Source organism: Lissotriton vulgaris, chromosome 9, assembly GCF_964263255.1.
Source record: "Lissotriton vulgaris chromosome 9, aLisVul1.2, whole genome shotgun sequence".
NCBI lineage: Eukaryota > Metazoa > Chordata > Amphibia > Caudata > Salamandridae > Lissotriton > Lissotriton vulgaris.
The window spans coordinates 66688902-66716226 of NC_141697.1; the positions used below are offsets into that span (position 1 = coordinate 66688902).

Consider the following 27325-nt stretch of genomic DNA (forward strand, 5'->3'; position numbering starts at 1 on the left):
CGCCCGCCTGCTGCGAGCATAGCAGGTAAACGCAAATAAATAAAATGGCATGGCAATACCATTTTACTTTGCCGCCGAGCAGAGTGTGAGGGCAGGGGGAGATTGCAGGATGACTGCAGCCCCTGCCAGTGCGCATGTCAGATTGGCCGACTGTTTTGGGACAGCCATCCCAACATGGGCACTGCAGACTCAGCAAACATTCGGAGGTTTTCTGGCACACGCTCCTAGACCCGACATGAGTGCTCGGTTAGCCTGCTCCAACCAATCCTGGAGCGGCTCTCATGCTGATAACAGCATGAGTGCCGCTCCAGTATTGGTTGGATTTGCATTCCACTAGGCAGGAAGGAAGTCCTTCTCTTTCCTGCTCGTCGTCACCAGAATCCTGCCGGGAGAGAAGAGACACACTGGACAGGGCACAGCATCTATGGTGAATACTTCAGCATCGTGCCTCACCACATTTCCATGTTCCCAGCCGCCACTGCCTGATCTGGCTGCTGGTCAGAGCCCAGATGCTGTCTCTGACATGTTGGTATGTGTACAGGTAAACTCCAGGTTATCAGCTGGATAGAGAAGTTCATTTCAGGGATGGGGCTGCATAGAAGAGTTTGGCTTTGCAGAACAGCTAAGAAAGCCATGTCATTTGAGTATATAAGTGGACTGTTGATGATGAAAAGTTAAGATGCGTGTGTTATAAGTGCACCCATTCTACACCTGTTGATGATGGGCCAAAAGCAGCAATCAAACAAACTGCTTGTGTTTTCTCTTGAGTTGTGGACGGGAAGAGTCTTGTTATAGTGTTTGTGTCAAAGCTGCAAAGTAATCCTGAGGTCAGATATGTAGCACCGGCAAAATAGGCTTTTACAATCTACTGGATGGTCAACAAATATGTTTGTGTTGGGTATGCGGTTGATGGTGAAAATCTCTCACAAGTCCTTGACTGTGACCATTGAGTAAAAGGCCAGGGATTTGATGCCCAAGCTTTCCAAATGTGTGAGTTGATGGGTGACATGTTGCCATACTCACACCTTTTTTTAATTTTTATTTTTTTATTTTTATTTGAGCAGAGCATATGGTTCATGATAGGTTATATACTTAAAAACAATAACAATAACAATAAGACAGCTTTTGACACACACTCACACCTTTGATGTTATACATTTGCCGGATCTTAGGAATAAGACAGCACCTTCACTTTTTAGAACACCCCCATTTTAAAAGTCCTAAGTTAACAAGGGATTTAATAGATGACTTGGAGAAGATCTTTGTGTTGATTTAGAGAGTTGTGAGTGAAGTACAAAGGAGAAAGGTGTGTAGGAGCAATATGAATTATTCTCAGATAGCTCTTTATGCTGTGTTTGGATGGCAAAGCAAGAAGGCGCTATTAATGGGCATAAGTGACCACTGGTCAGTTTATGAGGAATTGAGGGAGAGAAACAAATATTTGTTTGGTGGCGACAGGGGGCCCAGTTATCAGCGTGGCATTGTAAGATATTCATCAAACCCATTTATTCTGGGTTTTCGTTTTGGTTTTCCTGTTGTGAAGAGTGGAAGTGTGTGATATCTTTGGAGCCTGATTTAGATCTTGGTGGACGGTCTACCCTTTACAACGGTGACAGAGATCCCTTCAGCCGAAATATAAATCCCATTATATCCTATGGGATTTACATTTCTGCGGCTAATATATCCGTCACCGTTGTGACGAAGTAACCCGTCCGCCGAGATCCAAATCAGTCCCTTAGTCTGTTGAACATGTGTTTGTGCCATATAATTAAAGGTCACTGGTGTTTTCATTATCCGTGTGTCTTTGCGTGTCATCTTGGGCTCAGACGATGTTCTTTCACCTCTGGGAGACTGGCTGTCAGACAGACACCAACTCTGTTTGCACACAGCAATCCTCTTAATACTCCGAGGAACACTCCCTTCCTTGGCCTTAGAGGTCTGGAAAAAGTGGGTTAGTGGGGTCCAACTTTTACACGGCAAAATCAGTCAGGAGATGTCTATCCACTCTCTGAATCTTTTGAACCAGTATGGTGTAGTTCCCTTTTCAAGTGTCTTTTCCAGACTGCTGTCCAGACACAGTCTTTGTGTAGAGTGATACTTCTCACAGCAGCATAGTCTCCACCATCCTGGAGCACCCACAACAGAGGCACAAAGAGGTGTGAGGTTTTTTAACCTGTCTGTCAACAGCCAATTGAAAGTGTAATCAAGAAAAGCCAAAGGTTCCCCTCAGCTTTCAATAAAGGGTATGAGGTACCACCCCTACCATCTACCAAATGGCAGTGTTCCAGAGGTGGAATCAGACGCTCCTTGCCAAAAAAGAAATCTAAACGAATTTCTAAAGGACCTCTGTCTCTAATCCTCTCTCTTCCAGTCTAGATTTCCTCCCTTCAGCTTAAGGAATGCCAGAAATACACTCACTGAGAAAACAACTTCACCTCAGTCTTGTGCAAAGGACAGGTCTGGGGGTATCTAAAATGGATCCCACAGGCCTCCATTACTCTGGCTCGCTCACAGACCATGAATATAGCATGCAGGCTACACACACACAAAACATGCACTTTGGATGTTAGGATTAGGAGTGCGGTAAGCGGACAGAGGTGGAACTTTATATGGTGGAACAGCAGGCATCCACTCCAGTGACACAGATAAAAGGGTCTGGTGACAAGTATCAGTTCACAAACCACGGTCCGCTTCAATCACCGTGCAATGTACTAAACCCCCAACAGGCAAAGTTGTTCACTGTCTTTCAGTGACGGTAGGCATGCTGCACCCTTTTGCGTCACAGGACTAGTCCAGGACTGTACTCATGGCGAAAGACATGCCGAGGCCTCATTGTATACACAGCATTAGCGTGACAAGGGCCACAAATAAAAAGTGATGTTATCAGATACACACAGTTTGGCACTCATGACAGGGGAACACAGCTATACACCATGCTTGGGACATTTCCATCCAAATATTGAGTTTAGGCTATATGTGGAACAAAAATATGTGCAAACAATGGTGTGGCTCATGGTGAGGTGAGTGCTACCATTTTTCCTCAGGGTGCTGCTACCTGAGACAGCAGTAGTGATGAATATATCATAAAAAGTGTTATCCGTGTAGATGATAAACAGCCACCACTTTGGTCAAGAAATAACCATCATCTCAGAAAGTATTTTTGCACCAAGAAAATAACAATCAGAACTAACAATCTCAGCATGACTTATCATTTAAATGTCAGCTTTGAACATGAGTAAACTCAATCATTTTGTCCACAAACATTGACTTGACATCTTCTGGAGATGCACCCATACTGTTCCCTAATGCCAGCTTTTCATGTGCAGTAAATAAGTACAACCCACTCACCCACCCTACAAAAGATATATTTTTTAACATATTTTATTGCCCCCAAAATATACATTTTCACTTGTGTAGGTCCATGGGCTTAGTCCCAAGACCAACTAGTCCTTTTCCTTATGTACTCACCTGTACTACTGCCCCACATGGACAGCATTTGCCTAATGTTCCCATACATCACAATTCCACTGCAGGGATGCAGATCCTATGCTAGTTGTAGCCGTCAAATGTTAGGGGCGACCACCTTATAACAGGGTCCCCTTCAGATGCCGACGGGGACCCCGATGGGTCCGGGATGACACTGTTTTGGACTGCCATCGCTATGACTGAACTGGCCAAAAATGAAGCCAGGTGTAATACGCTTGTAATGCTCACCAGGTGTCAAGGAGGGCTACCTTACATAAGAACCCCCATAAAGACCATTATGCAAAATATACCATCTTGTGCCAGAGCCATCTTATTGTCTGAATGGATCAAAAGCTGCAACGATGGCCGCCTTATGCCTGGATCACCATAGTATTGAGAATGCACATAACAAACCAAGAAGGTCCCACATGTCAAGGCTACTATAATTTCTAGAATGACCATGACATTCCAAGGGGGGGCATCACATACCAGGGCCACCCTATTGCTAAGAATGCCCAACAATACAGCACTCAAGACCACCATATGCGAGGGGCATAATAATGGCTAAAATTCTCTCAACAATCCGAAGGAAAGTCAACTCATACCAGAGGCTCCATTGTGCCCAAAATGTTCATAACAATCCAACGAGGGTGTATGGTTGCCTACTATAATGTCCAGCTTGTCACAACATGCTGAAGAAGGAGAGCAACTTATACTAAGTCACCATGATGGCTATAATGCATACAACATGCCAAGCAGGCCACCTTAGGCCAGGGTCATGATGCATGCTGTATGTGGGTGGCCAATCAAATGATAGGAGTGGTGGGTACCAGATGCCAGGGATGGGGCCCCTGTATAGACACATAGGCCCATACATGCAAGCATGCACACAGGCATATATACACATGAATGCACACAGAGACACACGCAGATAATGACAGGCACATAAAGGAAGGTGCACAGATGAGTGCGCACACACACACATATGCAGGCACACATGTGCACACACGTACACACGCACATGCGCGCGCACACACACACACACACACTCTATTTCTACCTATCTCTCTGTCTCTCTCCATATCAGGGTCTTTCTTTCAATCCCTGTCACTCTACACCCAGCCCCTTCATCCCAATGAAGAATTAACATATCCGGCTGGGTACCACCTCTTCCTCCTCCACAACATTAAGGAAAAAAACTGTGGGATTGGATTTGGCATGAAGGAGGTCATATATAAGCAATAACCACGAGTAAATGCACACTGTTAGCGTCACTTCCTGTATGTGTGTAAGGTCTTTGCCATTCACTTCCTGGGTTAAATTACCTTGGCTGAACCAGGTGCACACAACACACATGCACTACATAAACTCTTTGCACATGATTTTATGTTCATGGTTCTGCTTGTCTCATACATAAGTTCTTTGAAAAGCTGTCTGCTGCTTCTTGGAGTTAGGTTTCCACATGAAATACCTAAAAGGAAAAAAAGAAAATGCGCCAGGAAATGTAAGATCATCTATAATTAAGTAAGCTATGACAAGCCCAACTCTGATATAGAGCACCGCAGGCTTGGCATGCCATGGAGGTGGGGCACAGCTCCCCGCCAGGCAGCAACATGCCACCTGGGCAGCACTGGGTGCACTAAAAATCCACTAACCTTTACCTTTAAACTTGGGAACAAGGATAGCAACAACCACCTGTAGAGACACCACATGACAACATGTACCTTTGAGGAAGAAGGCTTCGCAAACGGATCACTGACAGAATATCGAGGAGAAGAATATCGAGCTGCCACAATATTGAGGTAAAAATATTGAGTGACAGAATATCGACTTCCTATCTACAAACAGGTAAGTACAAAAATATTGAATCTTAAATATCGTTGTTAATAATATAGTTTGCTAAAATATTGACTTTTTTAAATGTCTTAAAAGTAATATAAAATTAATTAAATAATAAATATAATTAAGTAAACTATACTTAAAAATAATAAAAAAAAGATTAAAAGTAGTAAATAGTAAATGTAATGCAAAAAATAAACATGCATTTTTAAATTTCTTTATATATATTAACTTAATATTATTAAAAAATAATTAATACTTTTAATTATAAAATGTTAAGAACATAATTTACAATATAATTATATATATATAAATAAACCTATATTATAAATATAAAAATAAATTATATATATAATAAGTTAAAACATTAAAATAAATATTTTAAAAATATATACATTTTACTTTACATTAAATATAACAATACTGAAAACGTTGCATAGCGTAGGGGATACAATTACTATTCCCACTCCAGGGAGTAGTACATTCGGGAAAATGTTGGATAGCGAGTGGATAAAAATTACTATTCCCACTCCAGCGAGTGGAACAGTAGGGAAAATGTTGGATAGCGGGTGGGAATAATTTAATATTCCCACTCCACCAAGTGTAACAGTTGGGAAAGTGTTGGATAGAGTAGGGGAATAATTTAGTATACCCACTCCTGCAATATAATTAGCATTAATTAACAACTAATTATTTTTTCAAAATTAATTTACCTCCCACCATTTCCCCCAATAAACGTCACCTACAATATTGTAAAATATTAATAAATTAACATAACTAATTAACAATTAATTAATTAACTAATAACAATTAACAATAAAATTAATAACCATCAAATCTAAATTAATTCTCACAATTAAAGCTATAAAAGAACTTTTAATAAATATTATATAAAAAATAATAAAAATTCCATCAAAATTAAATTACTTCCTACCCTACTCCCCATCAACCCTCAACCCGCTCCTAAAAAAAGTACACAATTAACATATTTACAAATTAATTAATAATAATTAAAACGTAATTAATTACTAATTAATAAAACATTTAACATAATTGCCAATTAATTATTAATTTTTAATAATACATTTATAATTAATGAATAATTAAATTAATTAACTTAATTAACAATATACATTATTAAATATTAACTTATTAATTAATCAAATAATTGATTAATTAATTACTTCCTACCCTATTCTCCTATAAACCCACAACCCGCTACAAAATTAAATTACGTAAAAAGTAATTAACATATAATTAATTAATTCTAAATAATTCTTAAAAAATATATTATAATTAAATAACTTCCCAACCTATTACCCCATAAACCCTCAACCCACTACGGAATTAAATTATGCAAAAATGTATTAAAATAAATGTGTTACTGTAAAAAACATTCAAACATACATTACAAAAATAATACAAACTTCTAACACATATAATAACATACAAAACACAAAAAAAATTGATATCATTAACAACGATATTCTGACAAACTAATTACTAACTTTGATATTTCTTACCTGCATGTCGATATTCTTAACCACTATATTTTTGCAAATTGATATCCTGTCCACTCAATATTAAAAACTCGATATTTTGTCCACTCGATATTTTCAAATCTATATTATCACTAGTTACCTTCGCAAACACAGGCTTTTCTGATGCCTGTGGACTTCAGGGTGGGAAATAAAGAACTATTCTGGAACTTCCCATTGATGACTGATTTACTAGGAACCTGGCATGCTCTCCACTAAAATCCCCATCCATAGAAAGCATATTTTGTTTTGTATGACCAATCCCTAAATGAGATCTCACAGTACCCTTGCATCATGTTTGCGAAATAGTACAAATCCAAAAACCACAGATGAAGCGTGGGCAACAATTAGAGCTTCAGTTTATTGTTTGAGAGGGAAACTCATAAAATTCGATGCCGAAAAGTTTGGAGGTTCTTCTGCTTTACGCCAAGTCAAAATTCTTTCATGCTGGAACTTTTAGGAGTAGGCAACTTCCATAACAACCAAATATAGAAGGGGATAGTTAGGTGGAATGTCTGCTATTCAATTCTCACAAAATATGGACAGTGGATCAGTCAGGGGGTCCCACTTTAGGAGAGAGAACTGGGGGGAGGGAAGGAGGGACTGAGGCAGTGATAATCTACCAACTTGTAGAGTAGCCGACCTAAAACTATCTTCATTACTCTAAATCCAGGATTGATATTTTAAACACAGTGAAGTTTATTATTACTTTCAACCGTTTGCTCCAACTTTTTGAGCAATTTTAGCTTTTTGCTTGCCTCAAAAACATCCTGACCCGCCTGGTACAATTGAACTGATGCAGTTCCCCACACTTAATCTTTGATCTTTACCGTACCTGTCCAGGGCGATGGCCGTGAAACTGAGGGTGGTCACTGAGCAGAAGATCTTGTGGAGGAACTTAATGACCTTGCAGAAGATCAGGCTGTAGACCCACCAGCAGCAGCCCGGGCTGGCGCTGAGGACGATGTCGAAAGGCACACAGACAAGGCTGGCGCAGATGCCCGCGCACGCCAGGTTCTTGATGAATCTGTTCGTCACAGACTTGAAGACCGACGTCCTGCACGTGGACCACAAGACCATGAAGTTTCCTGGAAGTAAAAACAAATCAAAGGGCGTAAGCGATGGATGAACATGAAAGACACAAACAGACAGATAGGCTTGCGGTCTCTTTTTTATATACATTGTTTATCTTGAAATGCTACACATTTCCCTTATCTTTGGGGACATGAGGTAAATCCACATGAGCTGATCCTTGACACATTTTCAGGATGACCACTGACGATGTGAATGAGTTCCATTTACTTTCACTGAATACAAATGCATCATCGTAGCAGGATATCATGAAAATCTGTCATGGATCCCTCTCTGCTGGACCTACTTTGAACAGCGCCTGAACATGATTTAATAGTCCCACAGACCAACCCAACTTCTTTGCAATTTGTCTGCATGGACGATAATTTCAGAAGTGCAGGATCCTGCGTTGCCCATAGGAAGGGTCATTTCCCTCCCAGGCTACCAACATCCCCTCACCAACATCATGTGCTCTAGTTCATTTCACTATTTCATTGTGGAGAAGTGTGGCTCAATGGTTAGAGCGGCAGACCCTGATGCAGAAGTCTGGCCCGGGGCCAGGTTTCAATTCCCGCCTCGGCAGGTCTTGGGCTCAATTTCCTCGGACCTGATAATTCTCGCCTCGGTGCCTATTCTAATCATGGGCCCCACTCTGCACCTCTGGTCAATAGCTTGCTTAATCTCCACAACGGCCCCAACAATGCTAGGATGCCTGGCCTCACCTTGGGGGTGCCCAGGAGTGGACGCCTCACAGGGAAAGGTTCCTTAGTGGTATTCGTACAAGTGCTGAGATGCCTCCGGGTAGTTGTGCGCTATACAAATATACAAATACGTAAGTATCACTATTCAAGCATTGGGACTTGCTCCATAGGGCGAAGGTGTATGTTTGTTTTGAGAAATCTAAATTATTCTTGTTCTCTGCATGTGGAGCAGCACACATAAAAGCCAGACAATCAAGAGGAGGACTCTTGCTGGGCTCCCTTTCAAAGAAGGTGATTGTGAGTGTCCATGTTGTAGTAAGTTTCTTATTGGGGTTAGTACAATACCTCTACTGGTATGTCTTGAATCTCATGATAATTGCCAGAATATATTGCATTTCCCATCCAAGAAGTGACTTCTATGGTGTCCATCAAGGGTCTACCCTGCCCCCTTGCTTTTCAATTCATACGCAGAGCCGCTGGAATCTGCTGTCTAGGAAATCCTTCACCATTCGCCGGTCGCCTGATAAATGTACTCAATCTCAGAATTATTTGAAAATACATGTGTGAGCCAGGGTTGGGTGGAGCTGGGTGGTTAAGACTTCTCACATTTTTTTGTTCAATTATTTTTTTAAATTAAAGTTTATACTTAAAACAAAATAAAAACAAATCAATGCAGATGTAACCCAGAGAGTATCTATTATACCATATAGCGTAAGATTGAATGCAAATAATTGACATAGTGATGTACAGTATACTATCCATTTAATAATACTAAGAAACATAACACCATGAATTACTTTAGGATACTCTTCATCCTTGTGCCCTCAGGATCCAGGAAGTAAGAACAAGCAGATGGCTTAGAGGGAGAAACAGGGCTCGAGTACAGGATAAACTACTCCACTGAGTGACTGTGGCACCGAGGGGCTCTCCTTGGTAAGGTTAAATAAAGTGGATATGGTGGTGACTAACAATCCTCACACCTATGACAAAATACACCTGTCAATGTTTTATTTGTCATCAGATAGTCCTCTTGCTAGCATCACACCAGAGCTCTCACCGTGGTTGAATCACTTGTAAATACATCTCCAGATGAACCCCTGGTGGTCCATGGCTAGAGATGAGGTCTTAGCAACTCAATAAGATGTTGTCATATTTACAGATATGGCACCCTAAGCCCACCAATGCCATAGGTGATTTGAAAGCTTCTCAGCCAGGGCCACTGGAAGTATGTGATTGTGCGGCTGCGGTGTTTTTTGTATAACTATAGATTTGCTCCAAAATTCCCCTTTTTCTGCCTAATATGCAGATTTTAACAAAAAATACATTTTGTTTCTGGCTCAAACAATTAAAATGTTACTAAAAAGGCAGCAACACGTGTTGCTGGGCAGTGGAAGGCCCATTTGGAAAGATTGATTAGCCAAGTATCGGTTGCTTATTGCTATATTTGGGTGTTAAACTGGTACTAATGAGGTGCAACCAACACCCATATATTGTTAACAAGAGCGAAAGTGTCAAAATAGTGAAGTATTACTATTACACACTGTGCCACATTATGCTGCATAATTTGCCTTTTGTTGCTGGATCATTTTCTCAAACCTGCCCCATAATTTGGCCCTTGGCTGCCACATAATTCCAGCTACTCGGTTTTTAGTTTGCAGCCAGCTTGATGAAATTATTTCAAAGCCTACTACAGAAAAGAGGCTGAGCAGAGAGCATTGATTTTTATGAGGTGGAATTTTTGTTATCGATTCATAGAGGCCCAAACATATCATTGTTGAGTTCTTCTGTATCACCACTTAGAATGCTTTTGTGATGGATTGCAGGTGTAACCCCAATGACTTTCAATTGGTTCTTCTTCTACTTTCAGTTGCTATTTTTTGAGTTTTCAGTAAGTGGTAAATTTTAGAGTTGACTGTGCCAGACTTATAAAATCTTCCTACAAAGTGGGGGTTCTGTTAGTCCACCTTTCTCTGTGATGCAAACTGTAAGTCTCCAAATGTTGTTGGGTTTGCTTCCATGAAGTTTAAATTCATGTTGGAGCTGAGCAAATGGTTTGGGATACCCATTTTCATAAAGCTTAGTAACTGAACCTAGTTGATAAGGCCAAGAGATACATTTCCCATCAATTGTAAATTTCTCATTTTTCCAGGACATATAATGTAGTTTAGATTTAGAAATGCTGTTCTGTTGTTTTTACGGACGCAGCTGTGTTCGGGGGTGATGCGCAGGCGTAAAGGCAATTTATTCCAAGACGCCGGTGCAAGACAAGAGAAAGAGCGACCCCCTTTCCTAGCGGTATGAATTCTGTGAGGGGTGAGCAGTGCTTCATTGCTGGATCTGAGCGGTCTGCCAGGCTGATACCAGCGTAGCTTCTGCGACCAGTATTTAGGACCATTACCATACATTTGCTTATGGGTTAGGCACATATTTTTGAAAAGTATTCGTCTTTTCACTGGAAGCCAGTGGAGAGCTTTTAGACTGGGAGTGGAGGAAGATCTTTGTGGAAGGTCAAGGACCAGCCTGGCTGCGGTGTTCTGCAGGACCTGAAACCTATTCAGACAACTTTCATCGATTGAGAGCAGTAGGGCATTACCATAGTCCATTCTGTTTACGATAAGTCCCTGTATTAGTGGTTTTCGGGCTTCAGTAGAGATCCATTTAAAGACCTTCCGCAGACTGCGCATTATGCCGAAGCAGGTGCCTGCTACATGATTTATTTGATTCTTCATAGACAATTGGTTATCCATGTATACTCCGAGATTACGAACCGTATCCTTGGGTGTCGGACAAGGGCGAAGATTGGATGGCAACCAGTCACGAGTCCAATCCTCAGTGGCCTTGCCAAAGAGCATGATCTCCGATTTGCTACCATTCAATTGAAGAAGGTGAGTGTATCGTTAACAGAGCACTTCCTTTCTTAAGATCCTACAAGGGAAACATTTTGGTGCTATGAGTGAGTGACCAACGGGGTGCACTTCTCTTGGGGTGCAGTGTTAGCAGTGGGATGGCAGAGGTGTGAGAGATGGTTTTGCAAAATATATTTGTAATTAATATATAATTATAGTTAATAGTTTTAGTTATCATAGTTATAATTCTTTTGCAGACTCCATGCTATGTTTCAGTTATTATTATAGTGGCAGGGGAAATAATTAGGTATGCGTCTACCATCATAGTGTGTTATACGTAGTCAATTCGGGGGAGGTGCAAGGGAACTAAAACTATTTTTACTATACCAACCTAGACAGAGGGGCAGCTGGCTGCAATGTGCATGTACACCAATGAAAAGAATGCACTACGTGGTGGTCCCCGACATCGACACCATATTTCTCAGAAGTGCTCAAACTGCCATGTTGTTTGATGATGGCGGCGGCCATCTTGGATGGTCAGGTGTATCTTTCTTGACATTCACTGCACCCTTCCTAGGCAATCAAGCCACAATCTTGCTGAGCCCAGACCTTGAAACGTGTATTCATAATAAATCGTTTTGGTACAATAGTTGTTTTTTTAGAGTTTGTTGGAAAACAGTTTGTGAATACAGAGAAGTATTTTGAAAATCAAGTCATGGCGGAAAGCAAACTTTGAACTATTTGAACATTTCACTCTAGAGACTCTCATGATTGACTGCATTAGAATTAAAAGTTGTTCAAGTATTTTTCATTTCGTGTTTAGATTAGAACAGATTGCATAGGGTGACATCTCTTATCAGCAGGCAAAACTGTAGCAGTGAACTACGGCAACGAGCATTTTTTATTTATTTGACCTTATTTATTCATTGTTTTCTATTGCACGAACCAGACCCAGAGCTTGGGTGTCAGAGCGCTTTACATTTCCGCCACCTTCGATATCAGCAGATATCCAATCCTTTCCCGTCAAGAACATGTCTATGTATTCCACTAACATGGGCATAAATGTATCCATATCAGGAAGAAGTTCTTGTTGCCAATGCTGAGGGAGGCTGGGTTTACCCAGGTTAGGCCAGCCCTTCTGTATCTCCAACTACTAAATACTCATCGCATAATTTTCTCTGTCGCGAGCTTTTTAGTAGCCGCTGTACAAATCAGAAACAGGAGTATTAGCGCACCACTCACCTTAGCCATTTTGGATTAGAATGAATTTAAAATTTTTCTTTTATCTAAATCACGGCACCAACAAAGATATGATAAGTAATAGATGCTATCATAGTTTTTATTCTGTTTTTATGAAATTTTTATATCACTATATTTAAAAAAAATATATTATGATGTCTATGGTGCATGTTGTGTAAATAATTTTCGTATAATTGTATTATCTTTACGACTGTGGCATCCCTCCATAAAAAGATAGGACAGTCCAATCTTGTTATGTGCGGAGACTCCACAGTCGTAAAAATACTACTAGTAAAATACCTTTGTGAATAGTAAACAATCGTGAACTTACACAAAAGTGTAAGTTTACCTTTGTGAATCAGAACTGTTTTGACAGTGAACAATAGGCCAGGAAAAACAGTGAAAATTCCATAAGTTTAAAAATGGTGCTCTGTCTCCTCCCCTGTACCCTTTATTATAAAGGATCACCGGAATAGCCTGCAAGAGTCCAGCAGTTCACATCTGCTGTCTAGACTCACTCCAGTCCCCCATTTTAGCTACGCTTCGGATGGGAAGAATACAAAATAGGTTCCAGTCAGGCTCTGGTCATGTCGTACCCAATCCACACTCATCCTCACGGTACACAAATGGACATACACATGCAACACCCATATCCCACGTGGACGGGCAAAGGTCCAGATTACAGATGTCTGGAAGACAAATTTTAAACAAGTGGGAGATCCAGCAGGCAACACTCCCGTGCAAGTGCAAGTAAAAAGGCCTCCCATGTCACTAAAATCTCTATCAGTGCCACCACTGTCAGTGCGCTGCAGCCAGGTGAGCTGACGGTAGTCACTGAGTCACTCTAGTGAAAGAGGGTGCACATGGTGCCTTTCCAGACAGCAGATCTGGGTCTCAGCCCATGTTACACACATGCCTCTGTTGCACATGTGTGATTGTGTGATTGGTGGGAGGTTAAAAACATGGGGCCTCATTTATGAAAAGTGGAGCATCACTGCATGAAAACAGCGATGCGTCACTTTTCATTGCGCCCTCCTTGCGATACCAATGATGCGTCATATTTACTGTATGACGCATCATTGCGGAAGGAGTTACAGATATGTCAGTATTTCTGACGTATCTGTATGGCGCAAAAGTGACGCATTGCTGGAGTGTGTCACAAAAGTGACGCAACTCCAGCAATATGTCCTTTCACATGGGGCAAGCCCCATGTGAAAGGGCCTGCATCAGTCTTACGCCTGCCATGAAATCTCATAGATTTCACTGCGTCACTTCCAGGACCCTTTCTTGCATCAATACGCCCCCCTTGCATACATTATACCTGGCGCAGGTATAATGGGGCGCAGGTGTTTATAAAGTGACGCATCCACCTAGACGCGTCACTTTGTAAATATGGCGCAACAAGACGCATTTTTTACGCCACTGGTTCGTCACAAAAAGTGACGCACCGGCGGCGTAAAAGGGACGCACAGCATCATAAATGAGGCCCTTACAGTTTTTCTATAATGAACCCAGAGCAGGTATGCACACACGCCAGAGCCATGCAGGGGCCTTTCTCTGTTCCAAAAATGTATTGCATTTGAGAGCGAGAATAGAAGAGAGAGGGTGAGGGACAGAGGAGAAGGAATAACATTGAGAACAAAAGGCTGAGGCAGATGGAGAGGGAGGGGGGGGGGCTACCGAGACATGGCAAGAGAGAGAGAGTGATAATGCTCTAGTACATGTCAGGTTGCCATAGAAACCAATGAAGAATCCCTCTCGGGCTCAGCCAAGATAACAATCCCCACGGTTTAGAGTGCAGGATCACCTGTGTGTGCTGTGTATGTATCTGGCAAGATAACTGAGCGAGTTAATGCAGCTGCTGTGGAACTCCTTTCAAGGTCGATAAAACAAAAAGGATGGGATTCTAAAAAACATGTTAACGCTTATAACCTGGAGCTGATAGTATATGGGTCAGATGTTCTACATTCCCATATAATCGTGGTTAATTCATCCACAGAAGTAATTTTGGCATAGTTACACAACTTGTGCTTGACCATCAATAATCTCCTATCAGTTAGCTAAAGAGAATGAGTTGCCTCAGTGTGACTGCCTTCTCAGCAGTCAGGTAGGCCTTTTGTCTCTTCAAAGTGACAAACCACTGAGTAAACAAGCACCAATCCCTTCCCTTGCTTGCCCTCGTTAGTACCCCCCTATGCCTGCCTATGTACAAATAACACGCTTTAATCACAGTTAGAGGTTTGCTCCAAACAACAGCTGCCACACACCCACTCATGCAGCCACAACATGCCATCAACACATACTATCAAAAACATCTTTAAAAATCTCACCTGCTAACTGATTTCAACATGTAATGCTTACATACAATCAGGGGAGAGGTGTGGCGCTGCGGCCAGGGCGACTGACGCTTGATGCTGGGGATCATGGTTCGATCCCCAGCTTCGGCGGCAGGGGTCTGCCCAGCACCATGCGACTCTGGGCAATAGCTCGCTTAATCTTACCAACGGCCTCCAGCGCCGAGATACCCTTTGGGGGTGATTCGTGCGCTATACAAGTACTGGATTTACATTTACATATTATCAGAGACTATTTCACAGATTTTAACATATTGGTGCACACTGCTGCAGCGGCAAACCTCAATATACGGAACATTTGCAACACCAATGTGGAGATTGCACAGCACCTGGTGCAGATCATTTAGAGCCTTTTTAGGCTGAGCCTAGAGTCAGCGCGCATGCGCTGCTCTGCGAAACTTGCTGTACTGCAGTTTGGAACAGAAACCCGCCCACTCTCTGCCCATATTTTCGTTGGCTTCTGTCTTTGTCCTTTGTAAATGCAGGCTTCTGATTTAGTAATCAGCTTATTAGTCCCTCCTTAGTACTGCCTTGTCTTCATTTGTAACCTCCCCTGGCTACTGGCCCTTTTACTTCGGTTGTTACATGGTACGTATTAATTAGTCTGTAAGCACTGTTTTCTTTATTGAGTTTCTCTTACTGTAAGCAGGATGTGCGCTGCTTCAGCTGGAACCGCTTGTTTGGGGTTGCAGCTCCAGTACTCCCGCCACCAGGATCTCGTGAGTGGGGCTCATGCCAAAATCAGTCAGCCCACATCCCCAGGCCCTGCAGCGACCCTCGTCAGTTGCTCTACTCCATTTCGCGTGCAAGGCTTATTGCTGTCTGGGCTCATGGCCGATGCCGGGAGGCCACTGCTCCCCTCCCCCTGCAGCAACAGGCCGCTCTGACCATGCCTCCTACAGCGCCTCCATCACAGAAGCAGGAAGGGGGAAGTCCCCCCCACCCCAGATCGCCAATCGCAGCCTGATGCATTCCCGAGGTACTGCTAAGAGTTTTCTTATTCTGTTTCTCTTGCATCCCATGAATGTCTGGAATTGACCGTAATTAATTATGGGTAAGCGTCAGCCGCCACAGGTGGTGTCTGAAACCACCTGAAAGTTGTTCATTTTAAAGGGGTCAGTACTTGTGCCTGTAAGTCAAGTTAACAGCGCTACTGCTAAATATAATTAAATGTATTGTAACTCGGGTTATGCATTTACACGTTTAACCCATTGTGAAGAGCGCCCACAGCGCACTTATTTTCGGGTGCTGATGCAAACGTAACTCAAGCCATTTACAATGGCGCAATCTTGCATTTTTTTTTATACAACCGCAAGCATGGAAAAGTCCATTTCGTGCTGCGGGGAGCACCATGAGCTGCACACTCTTCACTGTGTTTAAAGGCCAGTAATCGCAGGTTTGGTAGAGGTGGTAGAGGCGAGCCAAACATGATCCAGGGGCCTAGCTCTGGCTCATCTCAAAATCTTCATGGACCCTCGAGTCCAAAATGAGCCCAGGGTGCATGTGGCTTCAGCCTGCCACCCAAACCCCCAACCTCATGCACCAATATTAAAAGATAAACCATTAAACATGGATGTCAAACTAGAGAAAGAAATATCCAGTAGTTGAACTGCAAAAATGTGAAACCACAAAAACTGGGATCAATCTGTGCTTCCCTACTTGCCCAAACTGTGTGATCTTAGGGAATTATTTTGTTTCACAGTGCCTCCATTCTCTTAATTTTTGCATACCGGAGCACTTTAACCCCTTGCATTCGGGACTATCCTCCCGCTGTGCTGGGGGAGAAGGGGGCGCACAGCGCCCCGGTGAGCCAAGGTGCTCGTGTGCTCATGACGAGCTGAGCTCGTCATGACCACACCCGTTTGTGTAGAACGTTCGCACAGCAGGGGAATTAGCCCAGCGTGTGAGCGTTCCAACGGTCATGACGAGCTCGAGCATACGAGCACCGTGGCTCATGACGAGCTGAGCTCATCATGAGCGTTCAAGGGGTTAAAATAGGTAGATTCATGATATCTGCTGTGGGAAACCTCTATTGTTTGATTTGACAGACTATAACATTGTATGTGTGTACAAGACAACTGACTTGGGTCACTAATGGCATTGAATGTTTCTAAATTTATACTTACACATTATCGCCTTTAATAAATACTTCTCAGTGCAGTGATAAAGTGAACTGCTTCCCCATGATAAAGAAATGCACTTTTTTGATTTTGAAGAAACATTATCCTATTTTTACATGCGTTGGCCAGCTCGTGCACATGCTCTGAGAGCCAAGGCAGCCCATTGGCTCAGCTCTGGCTTACCCTCCCGTGTTAGTTTGTTGCCGTGCACGCCTCTAAGCTCTGACTTTATGTGAAAAGAGCCAGTCAAGCAGCCGCAGGGAAATCCATGAAGCCGAACAAGGGCAACACACTTATCCTCTCTGCAGCTTCCAACTGGAGAACACTTGGACGTCTTTAGAGAAGAAAAATCCAGTTTAGATTTCATAGTTACTTGATGTTTACCAAGAGAAAAAGGCTTAATGCGACAAAATAAAATGCAGTAAGTGCTTTGAGCCTGGCAGGGAGTAAGAAATGTAATGTAATGTAAAAAGAATTTATAAAGCGCGGCTTACACCTGACGGTTTCTTGGCGCTAAAAAACAAAGAAAGAAAAAAACAGACAGTCCAGGAGGCTGAGAAGATTAGTTATGGGCTATGCGGAACAGGTGAGTTTTTAGGAGAGACCTGAAGTGGGTTAGGGGGGAGGCCAGTCTTAAGCCTAGTGGAAGGGCATTCCAAAAGGAAGGTGCAAGGAATGAGAACCTTAGTCCTCCCTGTTTTTTACGTTTGAAGGTCGGAATCTGGAGTAGAGCCAGGTGGGCGGAACGGAGGTTGCGAGAAGGAACATAAGGGTGCAGAAGTGAAGAGATGAACAAGGGTTCTGTACCAACGAGGGACTTAAAAATAACGCAGCTCAGTTTGAATTTACACCGCTCAGCGACAGGGAGCCAGTGAAGAGGTTTTAAAAGGGGGCGTACGTGTTGATGTTTGGGTTGGTGATGAATGTTAGTTGGTATGCCGGTAGGCCAACATAGAGAGAGTTGGCATAGTCTATCATGGATATGACTAACGCCAATAATGCCAGGGTGAGGGCTTCGGTGGTCAGGAAGCGGGCAATCTTACGGATTTTTCTCAGCTGGAAAAAGCTGGAGTACACCACCGCGCTAATCTGGGATTTCATCGTGAGATCATTACTAATGATGATCCCAAGGCTCTTCACTGAGCTAACGGGATTAGGGGGGTTGCCCAACCTTGTGGGCCAAAAGGTGGAGTTCCAGGGATTGATTATACACCCGACAAGCAGAAGTTCTGTCTTGTCGGGGTTAAGTTTCAGATGATTCGCCCCCATCCAGTCACTGATGTGACAAAGAGTAGTTTGAAAATTGTCGATAGACTGGTCCGTGGAGTTAATATTGAAGACCAGCTGAATGTTGTCCGCGTAATTAAACGCGGTGACACAGCTGCCTCGTAAAGAGCAGGTAAGGGGGGTAAGGTATAATTTAAAAAGAAGGGGAGAAAGCGCTATATAGATATCATTCAATGCCATGGCATATTCAATAAAAGAGTATCTGTCCTTCCACTTTTTCAAAAATAGACTGAAGGAAAGATGTAAAAGAATGTGTTGATGAAATACGTCTGAAGACTTCTAGATTCATTCGGTGGAGGATGAAATATTACAGAGCGCGGAAAGCAACGAGGAACAACTAAATCAAACGAGAAAGGAATCGTCAAACGAAACACAAATGAGAAAGAAAACGTTAATGGTGATTTGGATGAATGTATGATGTTACAACGCATACATTCACAACGCATACCATTACAACGAAACTTTTACAACGCAGGATCCATTACAACGCATGCCATTACAACGCATGCCATTACAACGCAGCTGCTATTAAAACGTATGCCATTACAACGTAAGTATGGGTAAGTATTTTTTTTTATTTTAATTAATGGGACTGTAATAGTAGAGTAAATATTGGTTAGTGTAGTGGTTACAATTACTATTCTAACTCCAGGGGGGTGTAATAGTAGGGTAAGTGGTGGATAGTGTAGGGGTTAAAATTACTATTCTAACTCCAGGGGGGTGTAATAGTAGGTTAAGTGTTGGATAGTGAAGGGGTTAAAATGACTATTCTAACTCCAGGTGGGTGTAATAGTAGGGTAAGTGTAGGATGGTGTAGGGGTTAAAATTAAATTAAATACTTACCCATATTTACGTTGTAATGGCATGCGTTGTAACAGCAGCTGCGTTGTAATGGCATGCGTTGTAATGGCATGCGATGTAATGGATCCTGCGTTGTAAAAGTTTCTTTGTAATGGTAGTGTGTTGTGAAAGTTGCGTTGTAATGGCTGTTTCCCGATTTGGATCTTCATTTCCTGCCAAGATGAAGCTGCCATTCTCTGTGTGCCTTTGTGGAGTTTTTAGTGTGTAGTATTTGTGGCCCGTCTTCGATAACTAATAGTTTAGTATACCTATTGCAAATGTTTCTTTCATAACTTGCTTGGCCATGTTCTGCTTTTCCAATATCATTCGTTTAAGTGCTTCATGTCTTGTGGGTATTCTTTATTTGCGTTGTATGCGACGTCCTGTGGTTCTTTTTTGTGACACTGTTCTATGTGGGATTTGATAAGAACCAACCGTGCATCGTGCTATATGCTAGTCTTTTCGTAATGTTTGTCAATCTGTGCTGCACGTGGAAAAGCTTTACATTTATTTTTGGGTGTTCCATACGATATAGGTTGTGTGCAATACATTCGTATTCAATGCTGAGAACTAACCCACTCAGTGCCTTGGAACTATTACCAATTACAGCTTACCGAATTCGCTCATATGAACCTTACAAGAACGAAACCCAAAGAGAGCCAAACCGAAATTTTAACATACGTGTGCAGGTATTGTTCGTGCACAGTTGTGAGCTGGTCCTGTTGTGTCGAGGCAGTTACTCTATATTATCAGAAGACAACACCAATGGAAAGTGAAACTACAGCCCACTAGCCCAGCATGTTTACTGTTGTTAAAAAAACATAAAAGATCCTTCGCATCATACATGTTGTAGTAGGGGAAGGAAGGAAGCTCTGCAGTCATATTTTTAAACTGGATATTAAACTGTTTCTAGTCATTTCTTATTACTTACAAAAGCTAAGGGTGTAGTACCTTATGCGTCTTATAGAGGGCCCTTTACAACTCCACAGGGACACCTAGTAACAGCCTGTGGTACTGCACCCTTTTCTTGCGTTGTGCATTTTATTTTAATTCGCATGCTACTTCTGGTATATTTTTTCACAAAAAAACCCACAAAAAGTCAGCTGGTCCTGTTGTGTCGAGGCAGTTACTCTCAGTCCTCTCTATATTATCAGAATACACCACCAATGGAAAGTGAAACTACAGCCCAGCATGTTTACTGTTGTTAAAAAAAAATAAAAGATCTTCGCATCATACATGTAGTGGGGGAGGAAGGCAGTTTTGCAGTCATGTTTTTAAACTGGATATTAAACTGTTTCTAGGCACTCTCAAAGTTCAGCAGTAATTTCTTATTACTTACAAAAGCTAAGGGTGTAGTACCTTATGTGGCTTATAGAGGTCCCTTTACAACTCCACAGAGACACCTAGTAACAGCCTGTGGTACTGCACCCTTTTCTTGCTTTGTGCATTTTATTTGAATTCTTATGATCCTTCTGGTATCCAGCTACTTCTCAATATGTGGAAAACAAAAAACTCAACACGGGCTCCAGTAATTTGTAATGGCACCAGGCCTCATTTTGCTGCATTTCCACAACTACCGCGAAATCCTCGCTGCATTTATTTAAGTCTACAACGTGGCATGGAATTTTCACTTCAGACATCATCAGTATGTCTTCTGGGATAATATCATCAATCAATCAATCAATCAAGCATTTATATAGCGCACTACTCACCCGGAGGGTCTCAAGGTGCTTGGGGAGGGGGGCCCGCTACTGCTCGAACAGCCAGGTCTTGAGCTGCTTCCTGAAGGCAAGGTGGTCTTGGGTCAGGCGGAGGTGGGTCGGGAGGGAGTTCCAAGTCTTGGCGGCCAGGTAGGAGAAGGACCTTCCTCCTGTGTTGACTCTTCGGATGCGGGGGACGGCGGCGAGGGCATGGCTGGTCAATCGAAGCTGACGTGTGGGAGTGTAGAAGTTGAGCCGGCTATTGAGGTATCTTGGGCCTTGGTTGTGTAGGGCTTTGTGTGCGTGGGTGAGGAGACGGAAGGCGATTCTCTTGTTGACCGGGAGCCAGTGCAGGTCTCTCAGGTGTCCGGAGATGTGGCTGTTTCGGGGGATGTCGAGGGTGAGTCTTGCTGAGGTGTTCTGGATCCGCTGGAGTCTCTTCTGGAGTTTGGCAGTGGTTCCGGCGTAGAGGGAGTTGCCGTTGTCCAGTCGGCTGGTGACGAGGGCCTGGGTAGCCGTCTTTCTGGTCTCGGTGGGGATCCACCGGAAAATCTTACGTAGCATGCGCAGGATGTTGAAGCACGACGAGGAGACGGCGTTGACTTGTCTGGTCATGGAGAGGGAGGAGTCCAGGATGAAGCCCAGGTTGCGTGCGTGGTCTGTCGGTTTGGGTGCGCTGCCCAGGGCAGGGGGCCACCAGGAGTCGGCCCAGGCGGAGGGCGAGGGGCCCAGGATGAGGACCTCCATCTTGTCCGAGTTCAGCTTCAGGCGGCTGTTCATCATCCACTCGGCTACGTCTGTCATCCCTTCGTGTAGGTTGGCTCTGGCGGTGGCGGGGTTGTTGGTGAGGGAGAGGATCAGCTGGGTGTCGTCGGCGTAAGAGATGATGTTGAGGTTGTGTTGGCGTGCGATGGCCGCAAGGGGGCTCATGTAGACATTAAAGAGGGTGGGGCTGAGCGAGGAGCCTTGAGGAACGCCGCAGATGACTTCGGTGGCTTCTGATCTGAACGGGGGGAGGCGGACTCTCTGTGTTCTTCCGGCGAGGAAGGAGATGATCCATTCTAGTGCCTTCTCCTGGATTCTGACGTTGCAGAGGCGCTGCACTAGGGTGCGGTGGCAGACAGTGTCGAATGCCACGGAGAGGTTTCAAGAGGAGGAGGGCCGCTGTTTCCCCGTTGTCGAGCAGGGCTCGGATGGCATCAGTGGCGGCGATGAGGGCGGTCTCGGTGCTGTGGTTGGCCCGGAAGCCAGACTGCGAGCGGTCGAGGGATCCGTTCGTCTCGAGGAAGGCGGCCAGCTGCTTGTTGACGGTCTTCTCGATGACTTTGGCCGGAAACGGGAGGAGCGAGATGGGGCGGTAGTTTTTGAGTTTGGTGGGGTCCGCTGATGGTTTCTTCAGTAGAGCGCTGAGTTCAGCGTGCTTCCAATTCTCCGGGAAGGTGGCGGTGTCGAAGGAGGTGTTGATGATGTCCCGCAGGTGGGGTGCGATGACAGATTCGGCCTTGTTGAAGACGTGGTGCGGGCAGGGGTCGGTTGGAGATTCGGAGTGGATGGAGTTCATCGTGCGACGGGTTTCTTCGGTGTTGATCGGGGTCCAGGCGCGGAGGGTAGTGGCGGGGGGTGCAGGTGCGGTCGTGGGGTGCGTTGGCTGTGTGATGAAGCTGTTGTGTATGTCTGCGATCATCTACATGCGTGACACTGCTTTGTTTTCAAGTGTGATATGAAAAAAAAAGATCATTTAACTATGTGAGGGGGAGATCAAAAAATGAAAGTGTTTATAGACAGGAGGTGAGAAAGAAAGGTATATGGGCAAATGAAGGCACAGCGTGAGGAAAATTAAGTGTGTGAGAATGGCAAGTTAGTAGGGTATACGAGGAAAAGGAGAATTTGAAAGAGACAAAGTAACGTATTGATGTGGGATTGTGAAGGTAGCATTTTATTGAGTGGTGAGGGGATGAGACTGTGTGAGGGCCAATGAGACAGTCAGAGGACTGTGTGGGAAAGAAAAGAGCATGTTTGAGAAAAGGATGTGAGAAGAAGTTGAGGCTAAGATATGTGAAAGGAAGATGTGATAAAGGAATATCTGAGATACCCATTGCCCCTGCTCTGCTGCCAACACAACTACTAACCATCAAACTCGCGCAAGTGTGTAATTTAGACTATTGCAGGCCACCCAGAGCTATATGCCTGGTATGGGTGGCTGGTATTATTCATTTTTAATGCACATTGAATTATTATCTCTGTTGTTGCGCTTATCTTAAAATTAGACAAACAGCACCGCCATACGATGGGCTGTCATAAGGGCCGGTGTTGATAATTATGAAACGGTGCTGAGCACGGGAAACACCGGCTCAAATTCAACACTGGAGCTACAGTAGTGAGATGATTGGGAGAGTAATGTGTGTGTGAGCTTGAGGGAAGAGAGGTGGCTAGAGTGGGCAGGGAGGATCGACAGAAGTATGTGTGTGAATGAAAAGTGCGAGAAGAGTGATAGTGAAGGTATCCGAGGCAGAGAAAGGGAAGGGAAAGAGTGACGTGAGAAAGTGTAAGAACCCTGGGTCATATTTACAATAACTGGCGCATCCCTGCAAATCAGCAGGGATGCTCCAGTTATTGTGCTCCACAGCTCCGCCATCATGGATGCGCCGCATTTACAATGCGGCGCACCATGGGTCAAAAACGGCACAGATGCGTGATGCATCTGTGCCGTAAAAGTGACGCATTGCTGGAGTTGCGTCGCAAGTGTGACGCATCTCCAGCAATGCTCTGGGGGGCCCTATCTAGTTAATGCTGCGTCAATCCTTATCTCTGCTTCAGGCAGGCGCAGGGTTTTGACGCAGCATGGGCCTAAAAGTGACTGAGTGAAATCTTGTAGATAGGGGCATGGGCCTTCCATGGGAGCATGGTAACAGAGGCTATGAATCACTTGCACGGAGACGGGCCGGCCCTTCGGCTCTGCAGCTGGGGAATGTTTACTTAAACTAGTAGGCAGGAATGTATTTTCGAGGAGCGGAACAGATAATTTGAAGGTTGTAGTCAGTCTTGGCAGGCAGCAGGCTGAACTAAGCGCGGTGGGCCGCGCTGGAAGTAAGTCAGAGTTCACGGGTATAGAGACAGCCTGGGCTGAGGCTTTCAGAGTCAGAAGCCAGAAAAAAGGCTCAATGGCAGAAATTCAGGGCCTACTTTGCCAGAGCTGAAAAACGTGTAAAGTACACTGCAAAAAGACGTTGGCATAGCATACTTAGGAACGGACTATTCAACCCATTCAGGGTGGGTCTGAAAGAGGACATGTTAACGTTGGACGCAAATGTATTTGCGTCTTCATAGCTGGCACAGGAGGGAAGTTACATGCACTTTAAGCTGGTACATGGAGACGGTGGGGTACACGCTAGGGAACACAACTTGACCATAAAATTTATATTTCCTCATTCCCTCCTTGTTCCCTACGGACCCTTCATGTTATATCGATCCTCATGAATTGATCAGTTTGTTCTTGTAACATCATTTGCTCTTCTTTCTTTCTTTCACGTCTTGAAAGAAAACTGGAATGTTCAATGCATGATGTGGCACACAGTCCACAAATCGCTGGCCCACACTGTAAGCACAGGCAGCAACTGAATACTAGGACTAGGCCAATGCCTAGGAAGGATAGGATCTTCCATCCCCAAGCGGTTAACGTTGTCCAGAACCAACCGGACCAAATCCAGGTGCCTGGATTCTGATGAATCATATTAGCAATTTTATGAAGACGTGTAATAGCTTTGTATACAGATGGCACGTTTTCTGGAATGAAAACACAGCAACTTGACCCGATGACCTTACAGGCTCCACCTCTATCTGCCAAGATGACGTCAATAACAAGACGATTCTGAAGGACAACAACCCGCATGGCGGACTGCTCTTCGGTTAGGTTACCTAGGGCGGAGGCAGTTTCATTCACTACTGCTTCAAGTGTTCTAGTTAATCTGCGAATTAGTTTACTATTTCGGACGGGGCCTAAAAAGAAAAAGAATCCTTTATTAAAATCGGTGTATTGTTCCCATGCCGTTTCTGTGTAGTCGACAAGCGGGAGATCTCTTCTGAGTCTATTCTTTACTAGATTTGTATTTCTGTGATAATCAGGAGGAGCTAGAAAAACAGGTGGCAGAAGGAATGCAATATAACAGGTACCATCCCAATCTGGAGGTAAGCGTATGTATGCGGTATGACCACAAACAAAATAGGAATGACGGATAGCTTTAAAGGACGATTTACCATGATCACCGAATTCGACCACAGTAGTACATTTACTATGACCTAAGTGTACTGAACCTTTCTTTCTGACACATAATTCACCAGTGACTGGTAATACTGACATAGCGGGCAGAACTGGTGCAGCTTCGGATTCAACAGTAAGAATCATAAGGTTAATTGTGTAATTACTTAATCCATATACTTCATTTTCTAGATCAGTTCCTATTCTAGTGGGGAGTCCCTCCTTATCAGGGTAACAGACGTCGAGCAGGACTAAGTTCAAGTTTCCCCAAACCCAGCTCCCTTCGAAAACAGCAATATCAGGATCTAAGGAATTAATTATTTTAAACCATGCACCACAGGAGCCGTTGTGAGTGAACGGGTACGGAAAGAGGGGCAGAGCTCCCTTGTAATTCTGGTAGGGAGGGAGTCGGCCACATATCCAGCAATTCGTAGCATTATTAGTCTGATGGGAATGATGTAGCATACTAATGAATGTGTTGTTACGCAGCGCAAGTCTGTAAGAAAGTTCATGTGGAGGTAACTCGCTAAAAGAATGTTCAGCAGAAACATTGTAAGCAGATTGTTCACGCTTGAAAATAGGGTAAAAGATAGGAAGTAGTATACTTGCAACAATAATCAGAAGACTTAGAAAAAACATGATTAACAATGTCACTATACAGTGACTACGCAGTGATTTGCAATATGTACGTTTCTTGAATTGTCTCTCTCTCTATCTCGATCTAGGGGATACATGTCAGAAACTATTTAACCGATTCACCTAGGGGAGGACTTAAACAATTAAACTGTCTGACTTGCTAGATCGGAGCTTTAATCTATACTCCTCTTGGGGGGTTTTCTCTCGTTCGGAAACTTTAAAGTCACTAGGCTCGATACAGTCTTTGGAAGGGGTGGACGAGCCTGGGTCTGGTTTCAGTTCATTGCATAGTTTGATATGGCTCGTGTGGATCCACCCCTTTCTGCCCTCCACTTTCACTGCTGTCCTCGTAGTAAGAAGGACGGTCTTCGGCGCTTTCCAGCGGGGCTCCAGCGGACTTTTCCTGTCAAAGTTCCTAATTAAAACCAGGTCGCCAGGACGGACATCATGCGGCTTTACATCAGTGTTGTCAGGGAAGGCTGCGGCAACCTGTGAACGACATGATTGGAGTGCAGACATCAAGGAGGCAAGGTAATCTGTCAACATATTGCAATCAACATCAGTAATTTTCTTAGGAATGGGCGTCCCCCACATATTCGGTGGTCTACCAAAGACCACTTCGTACGGCGATAGTCCTGATCTCGAGTGGGCAACCATTCTCATATAGAACAGTGCAACTGGCAGGGCGACTATCCAGTCGACCCCTTTCTCTTGACATATTTTACCAAGGCGGGTCTTTAATGTCTGGTTATGCCTCTCTACAAGGCCTGCGGCTTCGGGATGTCGGACACAATGGAATTTCCACTGATATCCTAGCAGCAAGGAAACTTGTTTCATTAATTCGGATGAGAATGGCTGTCCGTTATCTGAGTACACGACACGAGGCATGCCGTACCGTGGGAAGAATTCACGAACCAGCTGCCTGGCAGTGGTCGGAGCAGTGTAATCTGGGACTGGATATGCTTCGGTCCAACGGGAAAGTGCACAAACAATTACGAGGACATATTTGAATCCTCGACAACAATTCATCTGGATATAATCCATCTGGAGGACTTCAAAAGGGTGATCGGGAGGATGAAATCCACCTTGCTCTACAGGGACGCTTTTACCTGGATTGAACTGACAACAGATCATGCAAGTACGCACTTTCTGTTTTGCTGCTGCTCGTAAGTGTTTATTGCTCCAAAGATTTTGTAAACTGTCTAACATCGCTTTCTCTCCTAGATGTGCTGGACTATGTGCTGTATTGATCATGACTTGAACCATAGAATCAGGGAGAAACCATGTAGATTTTCCCTTCGTCATCCAACCTTGATCTGTCTGGATCCCTCCTAGTTCAGTCCATTTCTTTATTTCATCTGGGGTAGCATGTGTCTGAATATCGATTACATCTAGTGTGGGATCCCTGACTGTCATACACTTTGTCGGTCCTAT

The 27325-nt window shown here is 43.7% G+C and overlaps 1 protein-coding gene across 1 annotated transcript in view; it reads right to left on the reverse strand.

Annotated features, from left to right (window-relative positions):
• The window catches only part of GPR176 (G protein-coupled receptor 176), a 376293-nt gene that overhangs the window by 23208 nt on the left and 325760 nt on the right, over positions 1-27325 (reverse strand). The window contains exon 2 of the mRNA XM_086936568.1: positions 7678-7930. Within this exon, the coding sequence (XP_086792694.1) occupies positions 7678-7930 (253 nt within the window). The remainder of the gene's footprint in view (positions 1-7677; positions 7931-27325) is intronic.